Source organism: Hyla sarda, chromosome 1 (genome assembly GCF_029499605.1).
Source record: "Hyla sarda isolate aHylSar1 chromosome 1, aHylSar1.hap1, whole genome shotgun sequence".
Lineage (NCBI taxonomy): Eukaryota > Metazoa > Chordata > Amphibia > Anura > Hylidae > Hyla > Hyla sarda.
The window spans coordinates 414,818,610-414,842,907 of record NC_079189.1 but is presented as its reverse complement, the minus strand read 5'-3'; the positions used below and the strand labels follow the sequence as shown (position 1 = coordinate 414,842,907).

At 47.6% G+C, this 24,298-nt stretch overlaps 1 protein-coding gene across 5 annotated transcripts in view; it reads left to right on the top strand.

Annotated features, from left to right (window-relative positions):
- SART3 (spliceosome associated factor 3, U4/U6 recycling protein) overlaps positions 1-24,298 on the top strand; it is a 117,286-nt gene that overhangs the window by 42,302 nt on the left and 50,686 nt on the right. For all 5 annotated transcript variants that reach the window (XM_056528784.1, XM_056528783.1, XM_056528785.1 and 2 more), the window contains exons 3-8: positions 6,659-6,763; positions 6,951-7,135; positions 7,357-7,462; positions 9,927-10,051; positions 12,124-12,279; positions 12,399-12,537. In XM_056528784.1, the coding sequence (XP_056384759.1) occupies positions 6,659-6,763; positions 6,951-7,135; positions 7,357-7,462; positions 9,927-10,051; positions 12,124-12,279; positions 12,399-12,537 (816 nt within the window). The remainder of the gene's footprint in view (positions 1-6,658; positions 6,764-6,950; positions 7,136-7,356; positions 7,463-9,926; positions 10,052-12,123; positions 12,280-12,398; positions 12,538-24,298) is intronic.

The window sequence follows — 24,298 nt, the reverse complement described above, 5'->3', positions numbered from 1 at the left end:
CTTTGGCTCTCCAGTGCTCTAAAGCCGGGGATTTTCTGTGCTCAGCTTCCATGCAGGCAGCCCGTTGTTCTGCCTATGCTGTGGGTCACCTAGCCGCTCTCCGTTGCTCTATGTGGCTTAAAGCTTGAAATGCGGATGCCGCTTCCAAAAGATCTCTCACTGAGCTTCCCTTTACGGGTGGCCGTCTTTTTGGCAAACTTCTTGATGAGATTATCTCTGAGGCAACGGGAGGTAAGAGTTCCTTGTTACCTCAAAATAAGGCTCGCCCTACTTCCCAAAGGAAGTCCTTTTCCTTTCGGACCTCCAGCTCCAACAAGGGGTCCGGGCAGGCGCCCTCGCGGGACAAGAAGGCTCCCTCGTTCCGGGCTCGCCCGTTTTGGAAGTCGCACTCCAACCGGTCCGTCCGTTTTGCGCCCAAATCAGGCAACCGAAAGCCCACTTCTGCATGAAGTGAGGCCCACACCCGCGGTTTCTTCTAGGGTGGGAGGTCGTCACTTACTTTTTCGAGACATTTGGACCTCTCACATTCAAGACTCTTGGGTCAGGGACGTGGTGTCCAACGGTTACCGGATCAAATTTGCATCCCTTCCGAGGGATCACATTTTTCGCTCCCGGGCCCCACGGTCTCCTCCTCTGGCGAAGCAGTTTCGAGCGGCTCTCCAGTCTCTGCCTTTCCAGGGGGTTATTGTTCCTCCAGGGGAACGGTTTCGGGGTTTCTATTCAAATCTTTTTGTGGTCCCCAAGAAGGACGGTTCTGTGCGTCCAATTTTGGACCTCAAGCTTCTCAACCATAATCTTCTCATCCGCCACTTCCGAATGGAATCTCTCCGTTCGGTAGTGGCGTCCCTGGAACAAGGGGAGTTCCTTTCATCGGTGGACATCAAGGATGCCTACCTCCATGTGCCAATATTTCCGGGCCATCATCGGTACCTCCGCTTTGCGGTCCCAGAGGGGCACTTTCAATTTGTAGCCCTCCCCTTGGGTCTAGCCACTGCTCCTCTTGTCTTTACGAAGGTCCTTGCGCCGTGATGAGCCTGTTAAGGTCGAGGGGAATCTCGGTGATACCCTGTCTGGACGACCTTCTCATCAAGGCTCCAACCAGGGCCCAGAATCTGGACGTCACTCTCCACACTCTGACTCGCTTCGGGTGAATGGTCAACCAGGACAAGTCAGTCCGTCCTACCCAGTCTCTAACCTTTCTGGGACTTCACTTCGACACGGCCTCTGCCCGAATTGGTCTTCCGCCGGACAAACGTCTGGCGCTCTGGTCGGGGGTCCGCTCCCTTCGGACCCAGGTATCAGTCTCCATCCGCACTTGAATGGAAGTCCTGGGTCGGATGGTGGCAACTATGGAGGCCGTACCTTTTGCCCAGTTTCATTACCGCCCCCTTCAACTGGCGATTCTCTCTCGGTGGAACAGGTCTCCTCTGTCCCTCGATCGTCAGATTGTTCTCCCTCTCATCGTCCGTCAGTCTCTGCTCTGAAGGCTCCGCTCCCCCCTTCTTCTCCAAGGGCGGTCGTTTCTTCCCCTTCACTGGCAGGTTGTTACAACGGATGCCAGCCTGTCGGGCTGGGGCGGTGTGTTCAGGGATTGAATGGTTCAGGGACTCTGGTCTCCCCAGGAGACCCTTCTTCCGATAAACATATTGGAATTACGGGCGATTCCTCTTTGTCTTCTTCATTGGGAGTCCCATCTTCAGTCCCGTCTTGTCCGCGTTCAGTCGGACAATGCCACGGCCGTGGCGTACATAAATCGTCAGGGCGGCACTCGCAGCTCGGCAGTCATGGCCGAGGTGACAAAGATTCTCTCCTGGGCGGAGAGCAAGGTTCCAGCCATTTCGGCGATTCACATCCTGAGGGTGCTCAACTGGGAAGCGGACTTCCTCAGTCGGTCCTCACCCGACCCCGGCGAGTGGTCTCTACATCCAGAGGTCTTCACGCAACTCTGCGACCTCTGGGGCATCCCGGACGTGGACCTCTTCGCGTCGCGGCACAATCGGAAGATCGTTCCGTTTGTGTCCAAGTCCCGGGACCCTCAGGCTCTGGCCGTGGACGCCCTAGTGATTCCTTGGGCGGGGTTTGCCCTACCCGATCTGTTCCCTCCTCTTCTGCTTCTTCCCATGGTGCTGAGGAAGCTCAAGGCAGATGGCGTCCCCACCATTCTGGTAGCTCCAGATTGGCCCCGAAGGTCGTGGTATGTCGACGTAGTCAGGCTCCTGGACGACGCTCCACTGCGCCTTCCGCTCCGTCTGGACCTGCTCTCTCAGGGTCCTCTTTGCCACCCCAATTTACAGTCGCTGCATTTGATTGCGTGGCGGTTGAGACCGCGGTTTTGAGGGCCCGCAGGTTCTCTTCCCAAGTCATTCGCACCATGCTCAAGGCTCGTAAGCCCTGCTCTGCAAGGATTTACCACCGTACTTGGAGGTCTTATTTTTCGTTGGTGTGAAGCACAGGACTTCTCCCCGGTGACCTTCTCTGTTCCCCGTCTTCTCTCCTTTTTGCAGTCGGGGTTGGAACTAGGGTTGTCTCTCAGTTCCCTTAAGGGTCAGGTTTCGGCCCTTACTGTTCTTTTCCAGCGGCCCCTGGCTTCTAATCCTCATGTCCGGACCTTCCTTCAAGGAGTGGCGCACGCTGTTCCTCCTATGGGACTTGAATTTGGTTCTGAGTGCCCTCCAGGGTGCACCCTTTGAGCCCCTTAGAAAGGTGTCTCTCCGCCTCCTTTCTTGGAAAGTGGCGTTTCTGGTGGCTATCACCTCCATCCGGAGGGTGTCTGAATTGGCAGCTCTTTCCTGCCGTTCTCCGTTTCTGGTGATCTACCAGGACAAGGTTGTTTTCAGGCCAGACCCTTCCTTTTTACCTAAGGTGGTCTCGGCCTTTCAGTTCAATGAGGATATTGTCCTCCCGTCATTTTGCCCGGCTCCTTCTCATCCTAGGGAGCGCTTACTGCACAAGCTGGACGTGGTTCGGGCTGTTCGGTCTTATCTCTCCATCACTTCTTCGTTTCGTCAGTGTGATCCCTTTTTCGTCCTTACGGAAGGTCGTCGCAAGGGACAACCTGCTTCCAAGGCCACCATTTCTAGGTGGATTTGGTCTGCCATTTCGGAAGCCTATCGCTGTAAGGGGAAGATTCCTCCTTTCAGGGTTGTGGCTCATTCCACACGTTCTGTTGGGGCATCCTGGTCTCTCCAGAATAGGCTTAGGCTAGAGCTTAGGCCTCGCAGATTTGCAAGGCTGCTACCTGGTCGTCTTTCCACACTTTCTCGAGGTTTTACCGAGTTCATACTTTCGCATCGGCTGATGCTACCCTGGGGCGTAAGGTGTTGCAGGCGGTAGTGGATCAGCCGTCTGTCTGATTACTTATGTGCCCACCCAAGGGACGGCTTTGGTACGTCCCACTGTCTGTGTCCCCCAATGGAGCCGATAGAGAAAAGGAGATTTTTACCGAAAAATCTCTTTCTCGAAGGATCCATTGGGGGACACAGCTCCCGCCCTTTTTGGGGTTTTTCCTTGGATCTCTGTCCGAGGGTGTGTTCAGTTATGTTTTTTCTTCTGGTTCTCGGACAGTTTGGGGTTTTTCCTTGACCTATTGGTCTCCTCCTGCTCTGGAACTTAAACTGACGGCCTGAAGGCGGTTGTATCCTGCTGGGAGGAGCTGATTTTTTTTTTATCACCATAGTGACACACCTCCTAGAGACAGCAAGATACACTGTCTGTGTCCCCCAATGGATCATTCGAGAAAGAGATTTTACGGTAAGTGTTAAAAAATCTCCTTTTTTCGCTGAGAGCATTCAGTAGAGCTTTTTCGCTGTCTCAGCCTGTGTGCTTACTGCCCCCTATTGCAGCCTGGCTCTCTTCCTGTTTCTTGGTTATCTACTGCTGCTCAGGCAGCTTTGGCACTCCCCTCTGTCGGACGTTTTTTTGCTATTATGTGTGGCTCGGTGACAGCTGGTCTAGCCTCCGTCTGTCGTTTGGGTCCTGCCATTGCTCTCCTCCCCCCTCGACACAATCTCCCTGGTAGGGTGTGTTCCTCCTTCCCTTGACGGTGTCAGTAGCGCTACACTGACTCCACAGTTTTGTACAAGAGTGGGAGAAGAGGGGTTGCATTGACAAGCCAAAACAATGGGCAGCACATTGAACACATTTTATAAGTGGTCAGAAACTTGTAAATAACTTGTGAAAGAATAAAGTTACGTTAAAACCAAGCACATCATTGTTTTTCTTGTGAAATTCCCAATAAGTCTCTTCCTATCGAAAAAACAAAAGTTGGATTCAAAATGGCCAACTTCAAAATGGCCGCCATGGTCTCCCTCCATCATGAAAAGTCCCCCCCCCCCCCCCATCACATATACTAATGTGCCATAAACAGGAAGTTAATATCACCAACCATTCCAATTTTATTAAGGTGTATCCATATAAATGGCCCACCATGTAGAGTTACCTTTCTGTGCCCAGAGCCTGGGAGTCCCAGCTGGGTTCCCTTTTGTTTCCCCTCCTTTCCTGTCCTGACGGGTTGTTGCTTCAGAGTGCTCTGGACTACTGGCGCCCAGGACCGATTGGTCTCCTTGTCTTGGCCACTATCCTGAGACGCTGTGGCGTGCCTTCTTCTCTAGGTCGGCCCTCCTGGTTCCTTTGGCCTTAGTGATGGTTGTGGTCTTGCGCATGTGTAGCGGTCCTGCCCAGATTTCTCTGCGATCTCATTTATGGGGCGGTTTTTCTGTACCGCACTTCTTCTGTCTCTGCACGGAGCTTTGTCACCTGGAGCGTTTTGTGGACATTGGGTTTCCTTACCCGTTGGGTGTAAATCTTCCGGGAGACTTGGTAACCTCCAATTCCCATGTCGGCTGCTCCGATGTTCCGGATACTCCTTTTCAGCTTTTTCTGCTCCTTTCTTGGCTGTTTATTCTTCCGTGTCCATCTTCCAGGTGACTCAGGAACCTCCATTTCCCATGTCTGTCCCTCTGGTGTTCCGGGATGCCCCTTTTTTGGACATTCTGCTTCTTCCTGGCCATTATTCCCTTCAATCTTCTCCTTTGGGGTCCATATTCTCTCGAAATTGGAGGGCGTTCCGGTCATCCGGATTACACCAGTTGAGCTATGTCACCTCCCAGGTGCTTGCGGTGGGCTCCTGGATAGGGGTTTTGCGTCTGCAGATGTTCAGGTCTTCGATCTTCCGCACCAGGCCTCTCTAGAGCCGGTGTCCAGCCGTTTCTCTGGCCTGGGGTCTCATTCGCAGGCCTTACGGACAAGTGGGTTTGGTCTCTGGTCTGATTCCCTTTCGCTAGTGGTTGTTATTCCCACCCTAGATGGTTTGGTACGTCCCATCAGTATAGGTGTCCCTGATAAAGAGCGACCAAGAAAAGGAGATTTTCTTTGTGCTCACCATAAAAATCTCTTTCTCTTCGCCTTCATTTGGGGACACCGCACCCACACATTTCTTCACTTTTTTTTTTTTTTTTTTGTCCGAATATTCTTTTCCGGTTATTTTATATATTTTTATTTATTTATCCGGGATTCTTTTCTAGGGTCCTTCGGTCATATTTCTTTGTAGGTTTCTCCTACTGCTTTGTGACAAAACTGATTACCTTACTTCCAGTGGGCAGGTATATCCTGCCAGGGAGGAGCCGACTTCTTTTCCTAGAGTCAGTTCCTCCTAGTGGCAAGAGCATATACCCATCAGTATAGGTGTCCCCCAATGAAGGCTACGAGAGAGATTTTACGTTGAGTACAAAATCTCTCTCTTTAAGTACAGTTTATTTGATGCACAGGATTTGATGCTGTAGACTTGAAGACTTACTTGTTTAGTCATTTAGTTTACACTGAACTCTGCAGCATCAGTTATGTAAATTATGTACAGGGTACTGTATGTGTGAATAGACCCTTAAAGGGGTACTCCGGTGCTTACACATCTTATCCCCTATCCAAAGGATAGGGGATAAAATGCCTGATCGTGGGAGTCCCGCAGCTGGGGACGCCTGGGATCATGCACGCGGCACCCCGTTTGTAATCAGTCCCCGGAGCGTGTTCGCTCCGGGACTGATTACGGTCGACCGCAGGGCCAGCGGCGTGTGACATCACGCCTCCGCCCCCGTGTGACGTAACGCTCTTTGGCTTGCATTGAGGGGTGGAGCGTGACGACACACGGGGGGCGGAGGCGTGACATCACACGCCGCCGGCCCTGCGGTCGACCGTAATCAGCCCCGGAGCGAACACGCTCCGGGGACTGATTACAAACGGGGTGCCACGTGCATGATCCCGGGCATCCCCAGCTGCAGCAGCTCAGATTACTTCTTTCATTTCTCATAGACCTTTTTAAAAATGAAAGACGCAATCTAAATGGTCGCTGTTGGCAATTGTACCTTCCTTCCTCTACACAGATTTTGATAAATCTCCCCCATAGTTCTTAAGTAGTTATCACATCAGAACGAAATGAGCTCCAGCTGTGCCAGAATTGTAGCAGTTTTTCCAGACAGTAGGTCTAAGAAAAACCCCTTAATGTGTATTGGTAGGTTTTATTGCATTGAATTTGTCTAGTAAAATGGATATAGGTGCATATAATTCCTAAAATCCAATTATTTTTATTTTGGGACCCTTATCAAACAACACAATAGCCAAATGCCACAGTATTACACTTTCTTCTTTGTGTATTTTTCCCCTGCAGAGATATGGTTGGACTGGTTGAAGGATGAGATGAAAATTGCCGAAGATGATTCAAGCCGTGAGGCGGTTTATGAGCTGTTTGAGAAAGCTGTTAAAGATTATATCTGTAAGCTTCAATTGTCTTCAGTCTACTTACTTTTCTTTACATCCGTCTTCAAGGAACACATCTGTCTGTCTCAAATACAGTGTGGCCTCATGTACAAGATAACAAACTCTCACGTTAAAGCTATGTATCATACTAGGGTAAAGCAAAAATGTAAATGATTCTGCAGTCACAGATATGTTTTATTTAGGTCCAGAAATTTGGTTAGAGTATGCCCAGTATTCAATTGGAGGTATGGGCGAAGAGGGTGGCATTGCCAAGGTTCGCACTATCTTTGACCGAGCGTTAACAGCTGTTGGACTTCATATGACCAAAGGATCAACCATATGGGATGCTTACAGGGAATTTGAGAATGCAATATTAGGAACCATTCAGGTAATTGTATTTAGATAATAATAAAATATCTAGTTCTGCTTTAGGGTGTTCCTACACGCAGCACCAGGGACAAGTCCAGGTGCAGCCCACTGTTATTCCAGACACTGGTACTGCGTGTAAGAGTACCCTCTTGGATATTTAGTTACCATATACATTTGCTGTTGAATGATTTAAAATATGTAGAAAGTTAAATGTGAATACATTTATTTCTTTTGTATTAGCCTTTGCCCGGTACTATTCCTTCAGCAGAACAACAGCAAATGCTAAATACCCAACTTGAGAGGATTCACACACTTTTCAGACGACAGCTAGGTGTACCTCTTCTAGGTAAGTTCCTCTGAGAATACTTAGTATTAACTATTAAACAATTTCACCCCTTAACGCAAACCACAGTACTGCATTGTAATAATGAAGCAGGCTAAGCAGCTCAGCTCCTTTCATAGATGGCGATACTAGCTACTATCTGCAAAAATAAAAGCACTGTAGTTTTTAAGGCCAGGGGAAGAAACAAAAATGCTGAATGGACATTGACCCAGTCTATAAAGGGAACCTGGCGGCTATCTTAAGCTTCTGATGCTGAGGGCAGCGTATTATAGGGACAGAAATTCCTGTTTCCAATTGTCAACTCTTATGCCAATACTTTGTGTTCAGAGAAATAATTGACGGGTTTCTTCATATAATTGTGCATAGAGAGTTAAAAAGTACCTGTCACCAAATAAACTGTTCTCAACAACCTCAGGCTATGTTCGCTAACTACTCGGAACACCCTTCCCACCCTTAAAAACAATTTCAGTGCTTTAAAAGTGCAATTTCCCAGCAGGAGAAAGTGGGAGTTTCCCAGCAGGCATGACATCACTGACAACTTCTGCCCTCACATTGTTGCAGCATTGTGATGAATAAAAGACCTCAGGGTCTGTGTTGCTTTCAGTGAGGCTCTTCTTCAGCGGTCAGTCTGTTCAGCTTTCTGTGAGAATCTGTAGAGCTTTCACTTTCTGTGCAGCTGACAATCAAGCTCCGTGCAAAGAAACACTTCCTGAGTTTGGACTCCTGCCAGGCCGGGACGAGACCGAACTCGCTGTATTAATTGTGGCCGGGAACAGAACAGAAAACATGGAATAAAAAAGATCAGTCACAAATATGGTACCAATAAAAAGTGCAACTTTTCCCGCAAAAAATTTGCCCCCACACAATGCAGTTGGATGATAAATAAAAAAAAAAAAAGAACATGACAACACAGAAAAGGGGGGGAGAGTATATAAAAAAAGCTATATAAATTGGGTATCTCCATAATTGTACCGATCCACAGAATAAAAATAACATAATTTTTACCATACAGTCAATGCCATAAAAATAATTTTAAAAAACTGCCTGAAATTTTAAAATTGTATTCACAATATTTGAGTTATTCACAAACAATGCTACATGAATCAACAAAAATTTACCACTAGTATAAAGTACAATATGTCACGAAAAAAATTTCTCAGAATCCCGTCACTAAGTTAAAAGCATGTCAAAGTTATCACCATTTAAAGAGACACGTGATAGATTTGAAAATTTGGGCTTGGTCATTAAGGTAAAAATAGGCGTTGTCCTTAAAGGGGTACTTTGGCCCTAAGACATCTTATCCCCTATCCTCTGGGGACCCCCGCAATCTCATGTAGCACCTACCTGTCTCGGCTGCACGCAGCGCTGGAGGCTCAGTGTCTGAAGCCTCGCAACCACGGAGCCAGAGCACCCCTTTAAGGGGAAAGGTACACTAAATCTAGCAACAAAGGATAAAAGTAAACAGTAGGTAATCTTTCCCACACTGCATATATCTGGAACATGCAGAACATCCTAAGCTAATACTTTTGTCAAAATCCTGCTCAGGAGTTTACTGTACAAGGGTCCCTCAACATACGATGGTAATTCGTTCCAAACGAGCCATCGTTTGTCGAATCCATCGTATGTTGAGGGATTCGTGCAATGTAAAGTATAGGAAGCTGTACTCACCTGTCCCCGCCGCTCGAGATGGTGTCCCCGCCGCTCCCGATGGTGATCCCGGGCCTACGCTGGGCTCTCCTGGTCTTCTCCGGTCCTCTTCTGTCTTTTCCGGTCCTCTTCTGTCTTTTCCGGTCCTCTTCTGTCTTCCGCAAGGCCTTACTGGGCCTGCGTAGCGACGTCATTACGCCGCTGCGTACACCATTCCTATTGGATGGCGTGCGCAGCAGCGTATTGACGTCATCGGAGAGGGCCGAGAAGACACCGGAAGACCAGCGCTGGACCCGGAGGGCACCCCGGAGCATCGTGGAGGGGTAAGTAATACTTACCGCACCACACGGGGAACATTAAGTTGCTATCCGGCAGCAGCTTAAGCATTTGGCGCTGCCGGAAAACACTTAATGCGATGGCCCCGACATAAAAAAGCATCGTATGTCGATGCTGACATCGACTTGCGATGGCCTCTGAGAGGCCATCGTATGTCGATTTCATCATATGTCGGGGCCGTCGTAGGTCGGGGGGTCACTGTATCTCCATATGATCTGTTCAATTTTCATCTGACAACCAACTGACTTGGTGGGGGATTATCAATCTTTGTGAATGATCAGAAAGAAAGAATCAAATACATAGTAGCCCTATGGAGTAGGCAGATAAGTTTTTGGTACGTACCTCTTAAGTTTTTTTTTTTGTTTGTTTTTTTTTTTTTGGGATATTTATAGAGATTTTTTTTACTTCCTGAAAGTTCTCATGCAATGGAAAAACAATATGAGCAATGACTATAAAGTGCTAGTGTCTGTTTTATGCTTGATAGATATGGCATCAACCTATGCAGAGTATGAAGAATGGTCAGAAGAACCCATTCCAGAGACTGTCAATCAGAACTATATGAAGGCAATAAAACAAGTGGACAAGTACAAGCCTTATGAAGAAGCACTGGTGAGTGCTGTACAAGATTTAAGAGTCTTCTGCAATAACTATAAAAATAATTGTTTATGGCCAGTAGAGTTTAGGGTGCATTTTGATGTCTAATGTAAAAATACTTTATGTGAAACTTTAGTGTAAAAATTCTTTAATGATTTAAATAAAACCTCATGTACATGACCAACTGTGTTAATATTCAGTAAATCTTCTGAGTTGTACGGAGCTGTAATAAAACAGCCATAGAGAATATAGAACACTCGTGTACTTCTGATCTCATACTTGGAGAGGGGAGGGGGTAATGTGAAAGCATGCGCCATCCAAAGTAATATAGAAATACTGCAGAGACATATATAGTATTACTTGCCTGTCTGCTACGGTTATAAAATCTTCTCCCAAACCATGTCCTCTCACTGCTTCCTAGTTGAGCATTTGCTCAGTACTACAAATCCCAGAATGCATTGCTTTCTCTCATCTCTTTATCACAGTGTTTCCACCCTGTTCCCTTTCCTCCTACAATTCCTGCCAGTTCCCCACCCATAGCTGTTAGGCTATGTTCAGACCACGGAATGTCCGCAAGGAAAATCTCTGTGTGAACATTCTGGAGACTGCATATACGGCAATGCATTTTCTTGCCAAGTCCCACAGAAAGAATGGAAGTGACTATTCTTTTTGCGGACACCGCAATCAGAAATTCCGCACAAGAAACATCTGACGCGGAAATTTCGCCATGTGAACAGCGCAGCATAATCCCATTGAAAAGGCAGCAGAAGATGATAGTTTGTCTCTGTAGAGAGGGAAGAGCCAGGGAGCTCACTAATTTAGTAAGTTATGTGGTTTGGGGTGATAGTTTTATTTTAATACCATTTTATGATGCCAGAATACCCCATAAAGACCGTAGCTGGATTCACACACACAGCTTTGTACTATATTTTCATCTGTATTTTGACACCTTTTGTTTGTGTTCCCTTAATTTTTCCCACATTTTTATTTTACAAATTTTTTAGCTTTTTTTTTTCTAGGCCAGCCATTTTACCACTCCAAAAATGGCCTAAAATACTGTTTTGAAAAAGTTTTCAGATCAACTGGTACCAGAAAATTATACAGATTTGTAAATTACTTCTATTTAAAAAAATCTTAATCCTTCCAGTACTTATCAGCTGCTGTATGCTACAGAGAAAGTTGTGTAGTTATTTCCAGTCTCGCAGTACTCTCTCTGTTGACACCTTGATCTGTGTCAGGAACTTTGCAAAATAGGAGAGGTTCGCTATGGAGATTTGCTCCTGCACTGGACAGTTCCTGATGCGGACAGAGGTGGCAGCAAAGTGGTAACTTGTGGAACCATCCACTTCTTCCATACTGGTTAAAAATAAGCAGACTTTGAGGAAACACATGGGGGAGATTTATCAAAACCTGTTGAGGAAAGTTGACCAGTTGCCCATAGCAACCAATTGCTTTCATTTTTAGCAAGGTCTCTGAAAAATTAAAGTAGCAATCTGATTTGTTGCTATGGGCAACTGGCAACTTTTCCTCTCCACAGGTTTTGATCTCCCTCCGTGTGTTTCCTCAAAGTTTTCTTATTTTTTCCCAGTATGTAAACTAAAAAGTGGATGGTTCTTCAAGTTTTGCAAAAAGCTTGTATTGTCCAACGCTCTTAAGAATATTAGGATTTCTTTTGTGTTAGATGCTCCAGACCTTAAAAAGGCAACTCCACCTCTAGACATCTTATCCCCTATCCTTTGGCTAGGGGATAAGATGTCTAGGAGCGTGTTAGAAATGGGAGTGACTTAGGCGTTGGGTGGGTGATCAGGTGATGGGTGGGATTTTACTTTCGGGGTGTGTCTACAACATTCACAAGCCCTGACTGTATAACCCCGCTCATCACTTATTAAAATTGAGTTCACACAACTATCTGGCTGATTCCTGGAATTGTCAGACCAATTTTAATTGCACATATATATCGGGAATGGAAGGCTGTGTAATGTGTGATTAGGACTCCCTATATATATAATATTTTTTTTTTGGGGGGGGGGGGGGGGGGCACTGGTTCTCTTTAATGACTATAACTTTCTATCTTTTATATCTGTTAGCTGACTGCTGAAATGCCGAAGATGGCGGAATACCAAGCTTATATTGACTTTGAATTGAAAGAAGGAGACCCTGCTCGTATCCAGATTATTTTTGAGCGTGCCTTAGCTGACAACTGCTTGGTGCCAGATCTTTGGGCTAGATATACACAGTATCTTGTGAGTACCATATTGTGAAAGTATTTTTTTTTTTTTTTTTTTTTTTTATGCGTGATTTCATTGTCATCCATCTTTTGGTTTAAAAGTGAAATAAAACTTTCATACCTGTGTTTCCTTAGGACAGACAGTTAAAAATGAAGGAACTTGTCCTTGGCGCACATGATCGAGCTGTCAGGAATTGCCCATGGACAGTAGGCTTGTGGAAAAGTTATATCCTTGCCTTAGAGCGCCATTGTGTTGATCACAGCACCATAACTGGTAAGGGCAGAATTGTATTTGCAATAAGGCATTTAGATCACCTGATGTGCTGTGCTTAGGAATACATTTATATTAATACTTTTTCATATGGGAGCTTTTGTAAGGCTAAGTTAAAAAATATATCCAAAAATCCAGTATTATAACACAGGCAGGCACAACAGAAGTATTGTGATTTAAATGGGCACTCTCATTAAAACTAATTTTTGCTATTGCAATCTTTCTAATATACTTTGTTTTTAAAAAAATGAAGTTTTCTATGTTTTGTGTTTAAAAAAAACTGCCATTAGGTGTCTCCCTACTTGTCCAGAGCATCTCTTGCACAGACTTTGGACTCCTGCTGGCCTTGCAGAAGTCCAAAATTGGGAAATGCAGTCTGAAGTGGGGGGGGGGGGGGGGGGGGGGGTGCAGCCTTATCCAATCATAGCTCATCTCACACTCACACTGAACTGCTCTGGGCTGTGTGTAGCAGAGTGAGGGAGGAAGTTTTCACCTGTATGGCTTCAGATGATGTCACGCCTGCTGGGGAACGCCCCTTCCCAGTCTGTGAATCTGGCTGAGCAGAAAAATACAGAGCAATATAAAGGTAGAAAACTAAAAAATAATAAAAATTAGAGGCAGGGGTGGTTTATCATGATGGGGGCAGTGAACTGAGAGGATTATAAAATTTAACAAGACCGTGCAATGCAAGTGGGGGAATGGTGGGACTAAAAAAAAACATCCAAACTATAAATATTACCTAATTTATCCTGCATGGTGAACTCTGTAAGGCTGTTTTTTTTATTTATTTATTTATTTGTTTTTTTTAAACTGTACATTTTTATTGAAGTTTTACAAGGATAAGAAGAAAACATAATCCAACAACTGACAAGGGGGAAGAATCCCCCATGTCAGTAAAATAACAAATTGTCTACCAAGGGTGGAACATAATGTCTTCCAAAGTTGAAGCATAACTATGAAACGAGTCTGTCATATCAATGAAGCTGAGAATAAACAGGAAGATCAGTAGCAAGATTAGTACATTTAGGGAGGAGACCACAAGGTGAAGGGGAGGGGGGAAATGAAGAGAAAGGGAAGGGGGAGACAAAAAAAAACAGGCAAACAACATAAAAGGGGGAAGTCAACAGGAAGAAAACACCAAAAAGGAGGGAGAGAAGATAAAGGAGAGTTTTTTTTTTTTTTTGTACTCACCGTAAAATCTCTTTCTCGTAGCCTTCATAGGGGGACACCTTACTGATGGGTATATGCTCTTGCCACTAGGAGGCGCTCACACTAGGAAAAAAGTCGGCTCCTCCCTGGCAGGATATACCCGTCCACTGGAAGTGAGGTAATCAGTTTTGTCACAAAGCAGTAGTAGATATATGCCCGAAGGACCCTAGAAATGAACCCCAGAAAAAATAGTCCGGAAAAAGGCTGAAGAAATGGGTGGGTGCGGTGTCCCCCAATGAAGTTTACGAGAAAGAGATTTTAGGGTGAGTTCAAAAAAAATCTCCTTTTCTCGGTTGCTCTTCATTGGGGGATACCTTACTGATGGGGGACCTACCAAAGCAGTCCCCTAGGATGGGAAATAGAACCCCCAGAGAAAAGGGAATCAGTCCCGAGACTGAACTCGCGTGTCCGCAAGCCCCCCAGGCAAGGAGATACTAGAGGGCCAGAAATTGAACTCCAGGAAGATCTCCCGTCCAAGGAGATGGACTAGGACACCAAGGGAAGGGGCCGTCCTCTGTAGAGAACCAAGACACCCGGGTCATATAGAGAGACAAGAAACCACAGGAAAAAAGAAAGATGGAAATCTGCTCTGGAGAGGTCCGGTGCATGAGAGCAAAGACCTGAACAGCCGCAGACCCAAAAAACCCTGTCCCAGGGACCCGCCATGAGCATCCAGAAGGCGTAAATAGCCATACTGGTGTAAGCGGACAACCTGAACGGCCTCCAACTCGGGAGGACATGGACCGCGAAGGAAGAAAAGAGCGGCAAACCCCCCTGAAGGGGGGGGGGGCATCTCGGATACCGGAGAGACCGACAAGTAAACTGGAGACGTAGAGTCACCTGGAAGATGAACCCCTGAAGAGTAAGGAAAACAGATGTGCACGAAAACTCTCCAAGCAACAAACTTCCATGAAGGAGTGCATAACAGAAAGACCACTCCGACTAATGGGATCGCGGAGGAGTCATGACCAGATCACTACACATGTCCAAGACCGGAAACATCACCAAGGCCCAAGGAACCGGAAGAGCCGCCTGAAAAGAAGGCACGCCACAGCATCCTAGGACAGAGTCCAATCCAAGGAGACCAACCAGTCATAGACCCCAGTGGTCCAAGCGAACCAGAGCATATTTGAAGAAACATCCTGCCAGAATGGGAACGGAGGGAGAAACCAAGGAGATCCCAGCTGGGATTCTCAGGGTATGGGCACAGGAAGGATTACTCCAGAAGACTTTGGTGTCAGTGCAGTACAACTGACATGGAAAAAAGTGAAGGAAGAACACACCCCTTCCAGGGAGATTGTACAAACTCAAACTCCTCCAACAGAGGAGAGAGCCAAGGCTGCGTGAGAGCAGTAGATAACCAAAAAACAGAAAGAGAGCCAGGCTGTAATAGTGGACAGTAGGCACACAAGCCTAGACAGTAAAAAGCACTGTTGAATGCTCTCAGCAAAAAAACAGGGGCCCGCCAGATACACCACCTACATAGTGGGAACAGCGAGATGGCATCATCTTGGTGGCAGAGAAAACTCAACAAAATTGTCCCTCCAGAGGAGGGAAACAAGGGTGGTCGAGATGAAAACTCAAGTACAGACCCATGCCAAGCACCCTGATCCCCAAACCCCCTGTGGAAAGGGGATTTGCAAAACGTGCCAGGCGCAGTAGGAGCAGGGAAATGCTGCCCCACAGGCACTGAAAAAGTACTGGGCGGACGGAGCCCCCAGGCCCGAGCGGCAATCATCGCTGTCTGGAGGAGCCACCTTGTGTCCCAAGAGGGATCGGAATCCTGTACACTGGAGCTGGGCAAAAAATATAAGATGTGTTGCAAGCCATTCCAGACAGTAACGATTAGGGGCCTGAGCCACCCCGGACAGAAAACCCTGAAAAAAAAAAAAACCTGGAGACATAGGGAGGGACTGACCTTCGCCCCAGCAGACCCAATGTCAGAACAGAAGTGCTCAACCGCCGCAGAACTGCCGAAACAAAATCACCGGAAGCCCCGAGGCTCACCCCGAACAAAAGGAAAGGTGGGCTCTACACCTACAGAGCGGTCTAGGCATATGTAGGAAGACAGACATGGGTACCCCACAATAGCAGTGGGGTACCAAGACTGCAGACACGAAAGAAACCGCAGACATCCAAGGGACCAGCAGGAAGGGAGGTATGCCTCAAGCAGACCAACAGTGCAACCTAAGAAAGGAGAACAGAGTGATGCTGCTGTTGCTGAGAAAGTCCCTGGGACCTGCAGAAAAAAAGCCCACACCCCATCTCCTAATGGTGCCAGACACCAAGGCTGCAGACGCAGACTTAGGAGATGAAGAAAAAATGTGGAGCAGGAAAAATACAGACAGTGTGACTTACAGGTAGAAAGGGTCCCAAGAACCCACAGGTACACATTCTGCGGAATTGCACCTGGAAGAGAGACACCGGACTGCCGCCGTGGCATCTGCAGAAACAGGGAAGGTGACCAGGTGGATTAGAACACCATGCAGACACAGTCTGGCTATGTGGCAAAGGGACCGTGGCCACGCTGGGTCCCGCATACAGAAACACACAGTGGAGTGAGATATCAGCCTGTAGACATGCAGAGAGGGACCTGGCCAAGTAGGTATCCCTGTAAACCAGTATTTGGTACATTGTATAAAGCCCATGGGGCAACATGGGGTGACTCCCTCCAAAACTACATTATGGCAGTGGGTAACCTGAACTATCGTCCACGGGGTGAAAGTTTATGGAAGGTGACCCGAAGTAGTAGTAAGCCATGCGGAAAACTCCATTCAACCTCCCAAAGAAAGCGGGGTACTAGAGTGGTGCAGAAAACCCAACAGACGAAGGATTGTCCGACTTGTATCAATCCCGTATACCTGTAGGGACCCTACTTCAGATCCCTCACCCAGCCCCGAGGTACGGGAAACCTGGCTATGTCTGCGGCAGCCCTGAGGTCAGGAACAGCTGGCAGTGGAAACAGTGTAGACAACAGTCTGGCTGAACAAGAACACCCCCAGGCGTTTGGCGAAAAGTGAACAAGTCAGACAGGCGATAACTGCCCCTTTGTCATAGGTGGGAGGGTGGGGAGGCCTAGAAACCCCGCCCCCTTGGAGATAGAGGGAGGCAGAGGGGCCATGGAATGCTTCCCTGACATCCCTTATAGAGTCCATGTGACACGTTGTGTCAGTTCTACGTATACTGCGCACAACATAGGGGTACCGGAACTCCAGCTGAAAAAACATCAGCCGTGCGACGTGTGACAGACGGCAGAAGAAAACATGCAGACAGCTGTCTGGCTTACTGTTATGGATCCATAGTGGACATCGAGTCATTCCGTAGGGAACCTCGCACAGTAGTGAGGTACCGGAAGTCCAGTCGCAGATACACCAGCCATGTAATGTGTGACGGGTGGTGTAGGAAACCATGCAGACCACTGTCTGGCTTACTGGTATGGGTCCATAGAAGACAACGAGTCGTTTCGTCGGTACCTCGCCCCGTAGTGAGGCACCGGAACTCCAGCCGCCGATACCTCAGCCGTTTGATGTATGACAGGCGGTGTAGGCAACCATGCAGAACACTGTCTGGCTTACTGGTATGGGTCCACAGTAGGCAACGATTCATCCCGTCGGCACCTTGCACAGTAGTGAGGAACCGGAACTCCATCCGCAGATACATCAGCCATGTGATGTGACAGGCGGTGTAGGAAACCATGCAGACCACTGTCTGGCTTACTGGTCCATGTAGACAACGAGTCATAGGGTCCGTAGGACACACTGGGTTAGTTCTTCATATACCGCACACAGCAGTGGGGTATCGGAACTCCAGCCAGAGATACATCAGCCGTGTGACAGGCGGCAGATGAAACCATGCAGACCACTGTCTGGCTTACTGGTATGGGTCAAGAGCAGAGGAGTCCTTCCATAGGACACCTCGCACAGTAGTGAGGCACTGGAACTCCAGCCTCTGATACATCAGCTGTGTGACGTGTGACAGGCGGCAGAGGAAACCATGCAGACCACTGTCTGACTGACTGTTATGGGTCCCTAGTAGACGACGGGGCATTCCTTTGGACACCTCACACCAGCAGTGGGGCACCGGAGTGCCAGCCGCTGGCGCGGCAGCTGTGAGATGAGTGACAGGCGATATCACTGTTTGGCATAGTGATATCAGGTCCAAACCATGCCCACACAGGGATATTCCCATGGAGACCTAGCGCTGGATGTGAGGATCCGGAGCACTAGATGCTGTAGCCTGTGGAGAAGGGAACATATAGTATGACATGCCAAGAACACCCTAGGATGGGTGGCCGGCAGACATGACAAACGAGGAACCTCAAAAGAGACCCAGTGTCTGTCAGGAATTCCAAAGAGCTGGCACAAGGTGTGGTAGGAGAGAACAGATAGTTTCCAAGGGACTGTGCCTCCCTGGCAACAATCTGCCTCGGCGTTTCGCATATGCTCCATGACAGTGAGCAGCAATGCAGAATTATGGACGACAGAGGGATACATTAAGCAGCTCATGTATAGTGTATAGCAGGTCACAGTCTAGGGTAACAAACAAATAAAGCAGCCCCCAATGCAGACTCTAGGAAAGGACTGCAGATATTAAACTAAGAAGAACAGATATGGCAGACCGGCCAAGGCTGTAAAATAAAACAAGAATTGGCCACTAGAGGGCGCCAAACTACACCAAATGGTCAGAGTGACCAGAAAATGTGTGTGGATTTTTTATTTTTTTTCTTCTCTAAGGCTTCATTTTAATATGTAATAGATGCAAAATTATTACTTTTTGGTCCACTGGGGACTTGAACTCTGCACCTCATGTATTAACAAGATTCAAATCAGAGTCTGGGATCCATGGATTTCCTCTACTTATTGCCCAGACATGACTCATACCTTCTCACTGTACTGATGTGGCGTTGGGTGGGTGGGGGGGGAGGGGGGGGGGGGGAGGGATGGGTGATGATCTTTTCTATGACTCAGGCGAGAATGCTAGATTTGTGCTCCATGTCGACTATGGCTGTGATTACACGTCGGAGGGGAAGCGTAGTGCCCTATGACTGAACAGAACCGCTGTGTACTCCAATCTTATGTTGTGATCTTATCTTATGTACCTGTTTGTTTATGACTGTTTTTGGGTCTACGGACCTATTGTTTTATAGTGTTGAACCTCTGTATATATCTATGCAAATAATCAATAAAGCTTCATTGTTTGATGGTTAACAAAATTCAAATAGAATTATAAGAATAAACATACAGCGGGCAGCTGTGAAGCGCCTGCTAAGCCGTCGTATAGCTCCAACAGAGGGCAACAGAACGGCCCTGACAGGGAGCTCCTGCCGGGCCGCAGCTCAGGGAGGCCGACGGAGCCACTCTGAGTACAAGTGGCGCCGCCCCCCGAAAAGGTGGAGGGGCGGAGCTTAACGCCGCTGTAGGCGCGCAGAGATGAGGCCACGGGTAAGCACCCGTGGGTCGAATAAAGAGCCGTATAGCGTGCAAACCTGGAGGGGTGTCGCTACCTGACCTCTCTGTTCGTGCACTGGCTCAGGGGGGAGAAGAAAAGGTGGCAATGAGCTGTCATAATCCCCGCTACGGGCAGCCGATACCCAATGACACCTGCGGAGATGAGCAGGGAAGTCATAATCCCCTCAACACCTGCCGGAGGGAGCAGCTGCAAAGGGCTGGTGGCTGTCCCAGTATAAAGAAACACAGCCCCCACACATAAGGACCCCAATAAAGGACAGAGTCCCTTTTAAGGTAGTGGTGGAGGGAAGGGAGTACATACTCACCTGCAGACACCAGTTTCTTATACTCACCTCAGGCATCTTCATCCAGCTTATGGCCACGCTGCATAATACCAGGCTAATATAGCGGGGCTAGCAGGGGCAGTGGGAGACCCGGACGCAGGGTACAACCTCCAGGCGCTGGCCATTAGCGGGAAGGGGTTAACGGTTCATACTTTGAAGACCCGTGCTCCTTAGCCGCATATGGTGGGACAGGTAGCGTCATGCTCCTGAACCCCCACCTGAAAAAAAGGGACACAAAAGGGAGTAAAGAATCTATAGGGGTGTGGAAATTTTATAAAAAAAACTACCGTATATACTCGAGTATAAGCCGACCCGAGTATAAGCCGAGACCCCTAATTTCAACCCAAAATCCCAGGAAAAGTTATTGACTCGAGTATAAGCCTAGGGTGGGAAATACCTCATCCCCCCCTGTCATCATCCAGACCCGTCATTAACATCCTCATCATCATCCCCTTGTCATCATCCCACACATCCCCCCTTCATCATCCCCTTGTCATCATCCCACACATCCCCCCCTTCATCATCCCCTTATCATCCCGCACATCCCCCCTTCATCATCCCCTTATCATCCCGCACATCCCCCCTTCATCATCCCCTTATCATCCCGCACATCCCCCCTTCATCATCCCCTTATCATCCCACACCCCCCCCTTCATCATCCCCACCCCCCTTCATCATCCCCACAACCCCCTTCATCATCCTCTTCTCATCATTCGCCCTCAGTGGTCTTCAACCTGCGGACCTCCAGAGGTTTCAAAACTACAACTCCCAGCAAGCCCGGGCAGCCATCGGCTGTCCGGGCTTGCTGGGAGTTGTAGTTTTGAAACCTCCGGAGGTCCGCAGGTTGAAGACCACTGCGGCCTTCAACATCATCCAGCCCCCTCTCACCGGGGGCGCCTCTTCTCCGCGCTTCCGGCCCGGAATAGAGGCGTTGCCTTGACAATGACGCAGAAGTACGTTGGCAATGAACGCACCTATGCGTCGTCGTCACGGCAACGTGACTATTCTGAGGCCGGGCCCGAAGCGCTTAGAAGAGGCCTCCCCGGTGAAGATAGCAGCCCGGAACCAGTATCCCACCGGACCACCTCCTCACCGGACAGTCCTGCAGGACCGGACCAGCGCCGAGCGGAGGTGAGTACTCAGAACTAAAGGGGGTGAGAGGGGGCTGGATGATGTTGAAGGCCGCAGTGGTCTTCAACCTGCGGACCTCCGGAGGTTTCAAAACTACAACTCCCAGCAAGCCCGGACAGCCGATGGCTGCCCGGGCTTGCTGGGAGTTGTAGTTTTGAAACCTCTGGAGGTCCGCAGGTTGAAGACCACTGCGGGTGGGGGAGTTCACTCGAGTATAAGCCGAGGGGGGTGTTTTCAGCACGAAAAATCGTGCTGAAAAACTCGGCCTATACCCGAGTATATACGGTACTTGTCCACAGGACTAAAATGGAGCAGAATATACTTGTCCCTCATGACGATCCACTTGTCCGGGCCAATTTTCGCTTTTACGCTCTGATTTTTTCCTCCTCGCCCTATAATAGCCATAACTACCTACTATAAGGATACCTTTTTAATTTTTCAATAACATATTCTCTGAACCAAAATAAATAAATAAATATATATATATATTAATTCAGGTAGAAGAAACAGACATGGTCGCACATCTACAATCTTGTATAATGATCTGATTGCTTCTCAGCATAATATCAAAAACAGGTTGTTAGTATACATTTTTGATCAAAAAGTACAAGCCCACTCGCCACGTCAAGGCCACCTATTTAGAGTGGGTCCCTTATGTCCCTAGCATAAAATGGCGCAGCACCGGGCGGCGACCACCACCGCCGCGACACCAGTGCCCACAGGGGGGAAACGACCCACTGGCAGAGCGGCCCCAATGCCACTCAAACCAGTCTATGGGTCGCACCTCCCCGCAGACACAGCGCCACGGCAGCAACGGACGCCGCACAGCACCACACCAGTGTGAACAAGGTGTAATAGCTCACTTAGCAGCCTCCCAGTCTGACTGGGAGAGCATGGTAGGAAAGAAATGGCCCTTGTGTAGCTAACTACTACTTATATAGGGTTGGGCTGAGGGGGTGGGGAAGAGTGCAGCACATGTTCAAACAAAAAAAAGGAGGGGATAGGAAACACAGTATATATGTATTAAGGCAAGTGAAATTGAAATAGTAAAAGATAATTTTGCAGATTTGGTGGTTTTTCTTTTCTATGCCATTTACCTTGTGGTTGAGGTAACATGTTAGTTTTATACTTTAGGTCGCCTGATTACAGCAATACCAGATTTGTATCGTTTACGTCATGTTTTACTAATTCTGAACTTTTTCTAATTTTTTTAACCCCTTAAGGACTCAGGGTTTTTCCGTTTTTGCACTTTCGTTTTTTCCTCCTTACCTTTTAAAAATCATAACCCTTTCAATTTTCCACCTAAAAATCCATATTATGGCTTATTTTTTGCGTCGCCAATTCTACTTTGCAGTGACATTAGTCATTTTACCCAAAAATGCACAGCGAAACGGAAAAAAAAATCATTGTGCGACAAAATCGAAAAAAAAACGCCATTTTGTAACTTTTGGGGGCTTTCGTTTCTACGCAGTGCATATTTCGGTAAAAATTACACCTTATCATTATTCTGTAGGTCCATACGGTTAAAATGATACCCTACTTATATAGGTTTGATTTTGTCGCACTTCTGGAAAAAATCATAACTACATGCAGGAAAATTTATACGTTTAAAAATGTCATCTTCTGACCCCTATAACTTTTTTATTTTTCCACGTATGGGGTGGTATGAGGACTCATTTTTTGCGCCGTGATCTGAAGTTTTTATCGGTATGATTTTTGTTTTGATCGGACTTTTTGATCACTTTTTATTCATTTTTTAATGATATAAAAAGTGACCAAAATACGCTTTTTTGGACTTTGGAATTTTTTTGCGCGTACGCCATTGACCGTACGGCTTAATTAATGATATATTTTTATAGTTCGGACATTTACGCACGCGGCGATACCACATATGTTTATTTTTTATTTTTTTTACACTGTTTTATTTTTTTTATGGGAAAAGGGGGGTGATTCAAACTTTTATTAGGGAAGGGGTTAAATGACCTTTATTAACACTTTTTTTTTACATTTTTTTTGCAGTGTTATAGGTCCCATAGGGACCTATAACACTGCACACACTGATCTCTAATGCTGATCACTGGCGTGCATTAACATGCCTGTGATCAGCATTATCGGCGCTTGACTGCTCCTGCCTGGATCTCAGGCACGGAGCAGTCATTCGTCGATCGGACACCGAGGAGGCAGGTAAGAGCCCTCCCGGTGTCCGATCAGCTGTTCGGGACGCCGCGATTTCACCGCGGCGGTCCCGAACAGCCCGACTGAGCAGCCGGGTCACTTTCACTTTCACTTTAGAAGCGGCGGTCAGCTTTGACCGCCGCTTCTAAAGGGTTAATACCGCACATCGCCGCGATCGGCGATGTGTGGTATTAGCCGCGGGTCCCGGCCGTTGATTAGCGCCGGGACCGACGCGATATGATGCGGGATCGCGGCGCGATCCCGCTTCATATCGCGGGAGCCGGCGCAGGACGTAAATATACGTCCTGCGTCGTTAAGGGGTTAATTGCCATTTTTTAACCCCTGTAGCTTTAGTTTTTTTTCCGCATACCAGGCTGTATGAGGGCTAATTTTTTGCGCCATAATCTGTTTTTTGTATGGGTACCATTTTGGTATTGATCTAACTTTTTAATCGCTTTTTATCTTATTTTTCTGGGATATTATAAAAATTGCAAATCTGTGGTTTGGTATTTTTTTTACATTTACCGTACGGGATACATAATGTTATATTTTCATAGGTTGTACAATTACGCACGAAGCGATACCAAATATGTTTATTTTTATTATGTTTACATGTTTTTATATAGGAAAAGGGGGTGATTTGAACTTTGAACATGGAAGGGGTTAATGCAGCGGTCTTCAAACTGTGGCCCTCCAGATGTTGCAAAACTACAACTCCCAGCATGCCCGGACAGCCAACGGCTGTCCTGGCATGCTGGGAATTGTCATTTTGTAACATCTGGAGGGGCACAGTTTGAAGACCACTGGGTTAATGTGTGTCTTTCAAACTTTTATAAAAACTTTTTTTTTTTTTTTTTATTACACTTATAGGAGGAATCATTAGATTCCTCGGACAGATGAATAGAGTTCTATTGAACTCTATTAATTTGTGTGCTCTGTGATCCATTGATAGAGCCTATTCCAGCCAGGCTCTATCAATGACAGAGCGGGACAGCAGGGAACAGAGGTAAGCCCTCCGGCTACCTCTATAGTGGATTGCCCCCCCTGGGATCGCGCTGCGGGGGGGGGCGATCCACCCCACTAGCCCACCAGGGAGCATTCACATGTCCCTTTAGACGCCGCTGTCAGCTTTGACAGCGGCGATCTAAAGGGTTAATAGCCAGCCGCGGCGATCGCCACATGCTGGCTATTAGCGGCGGCCCCACGGCTACTGAGAACAGCCGGGGGCTGCAGAGTATCGAGCGAGCAGGAATGCCGAGCCCGCTCCATACTCCCCTGTGAGCGCCGCAAGCATCTCCCCGTGCAGACGTGCCTCCTCCCCTCAGCTCTCCGAAGCTACAGCTGGGGGGAGTGAAGGCAGAGGACGCAGGTCTGCACGGGGAGCAAGAAGCCACGCCCCCTCATCTCCCCCCGCACATCTGCAGAGCAGGGGAGAGAAGACAAATACTGTACACAGCT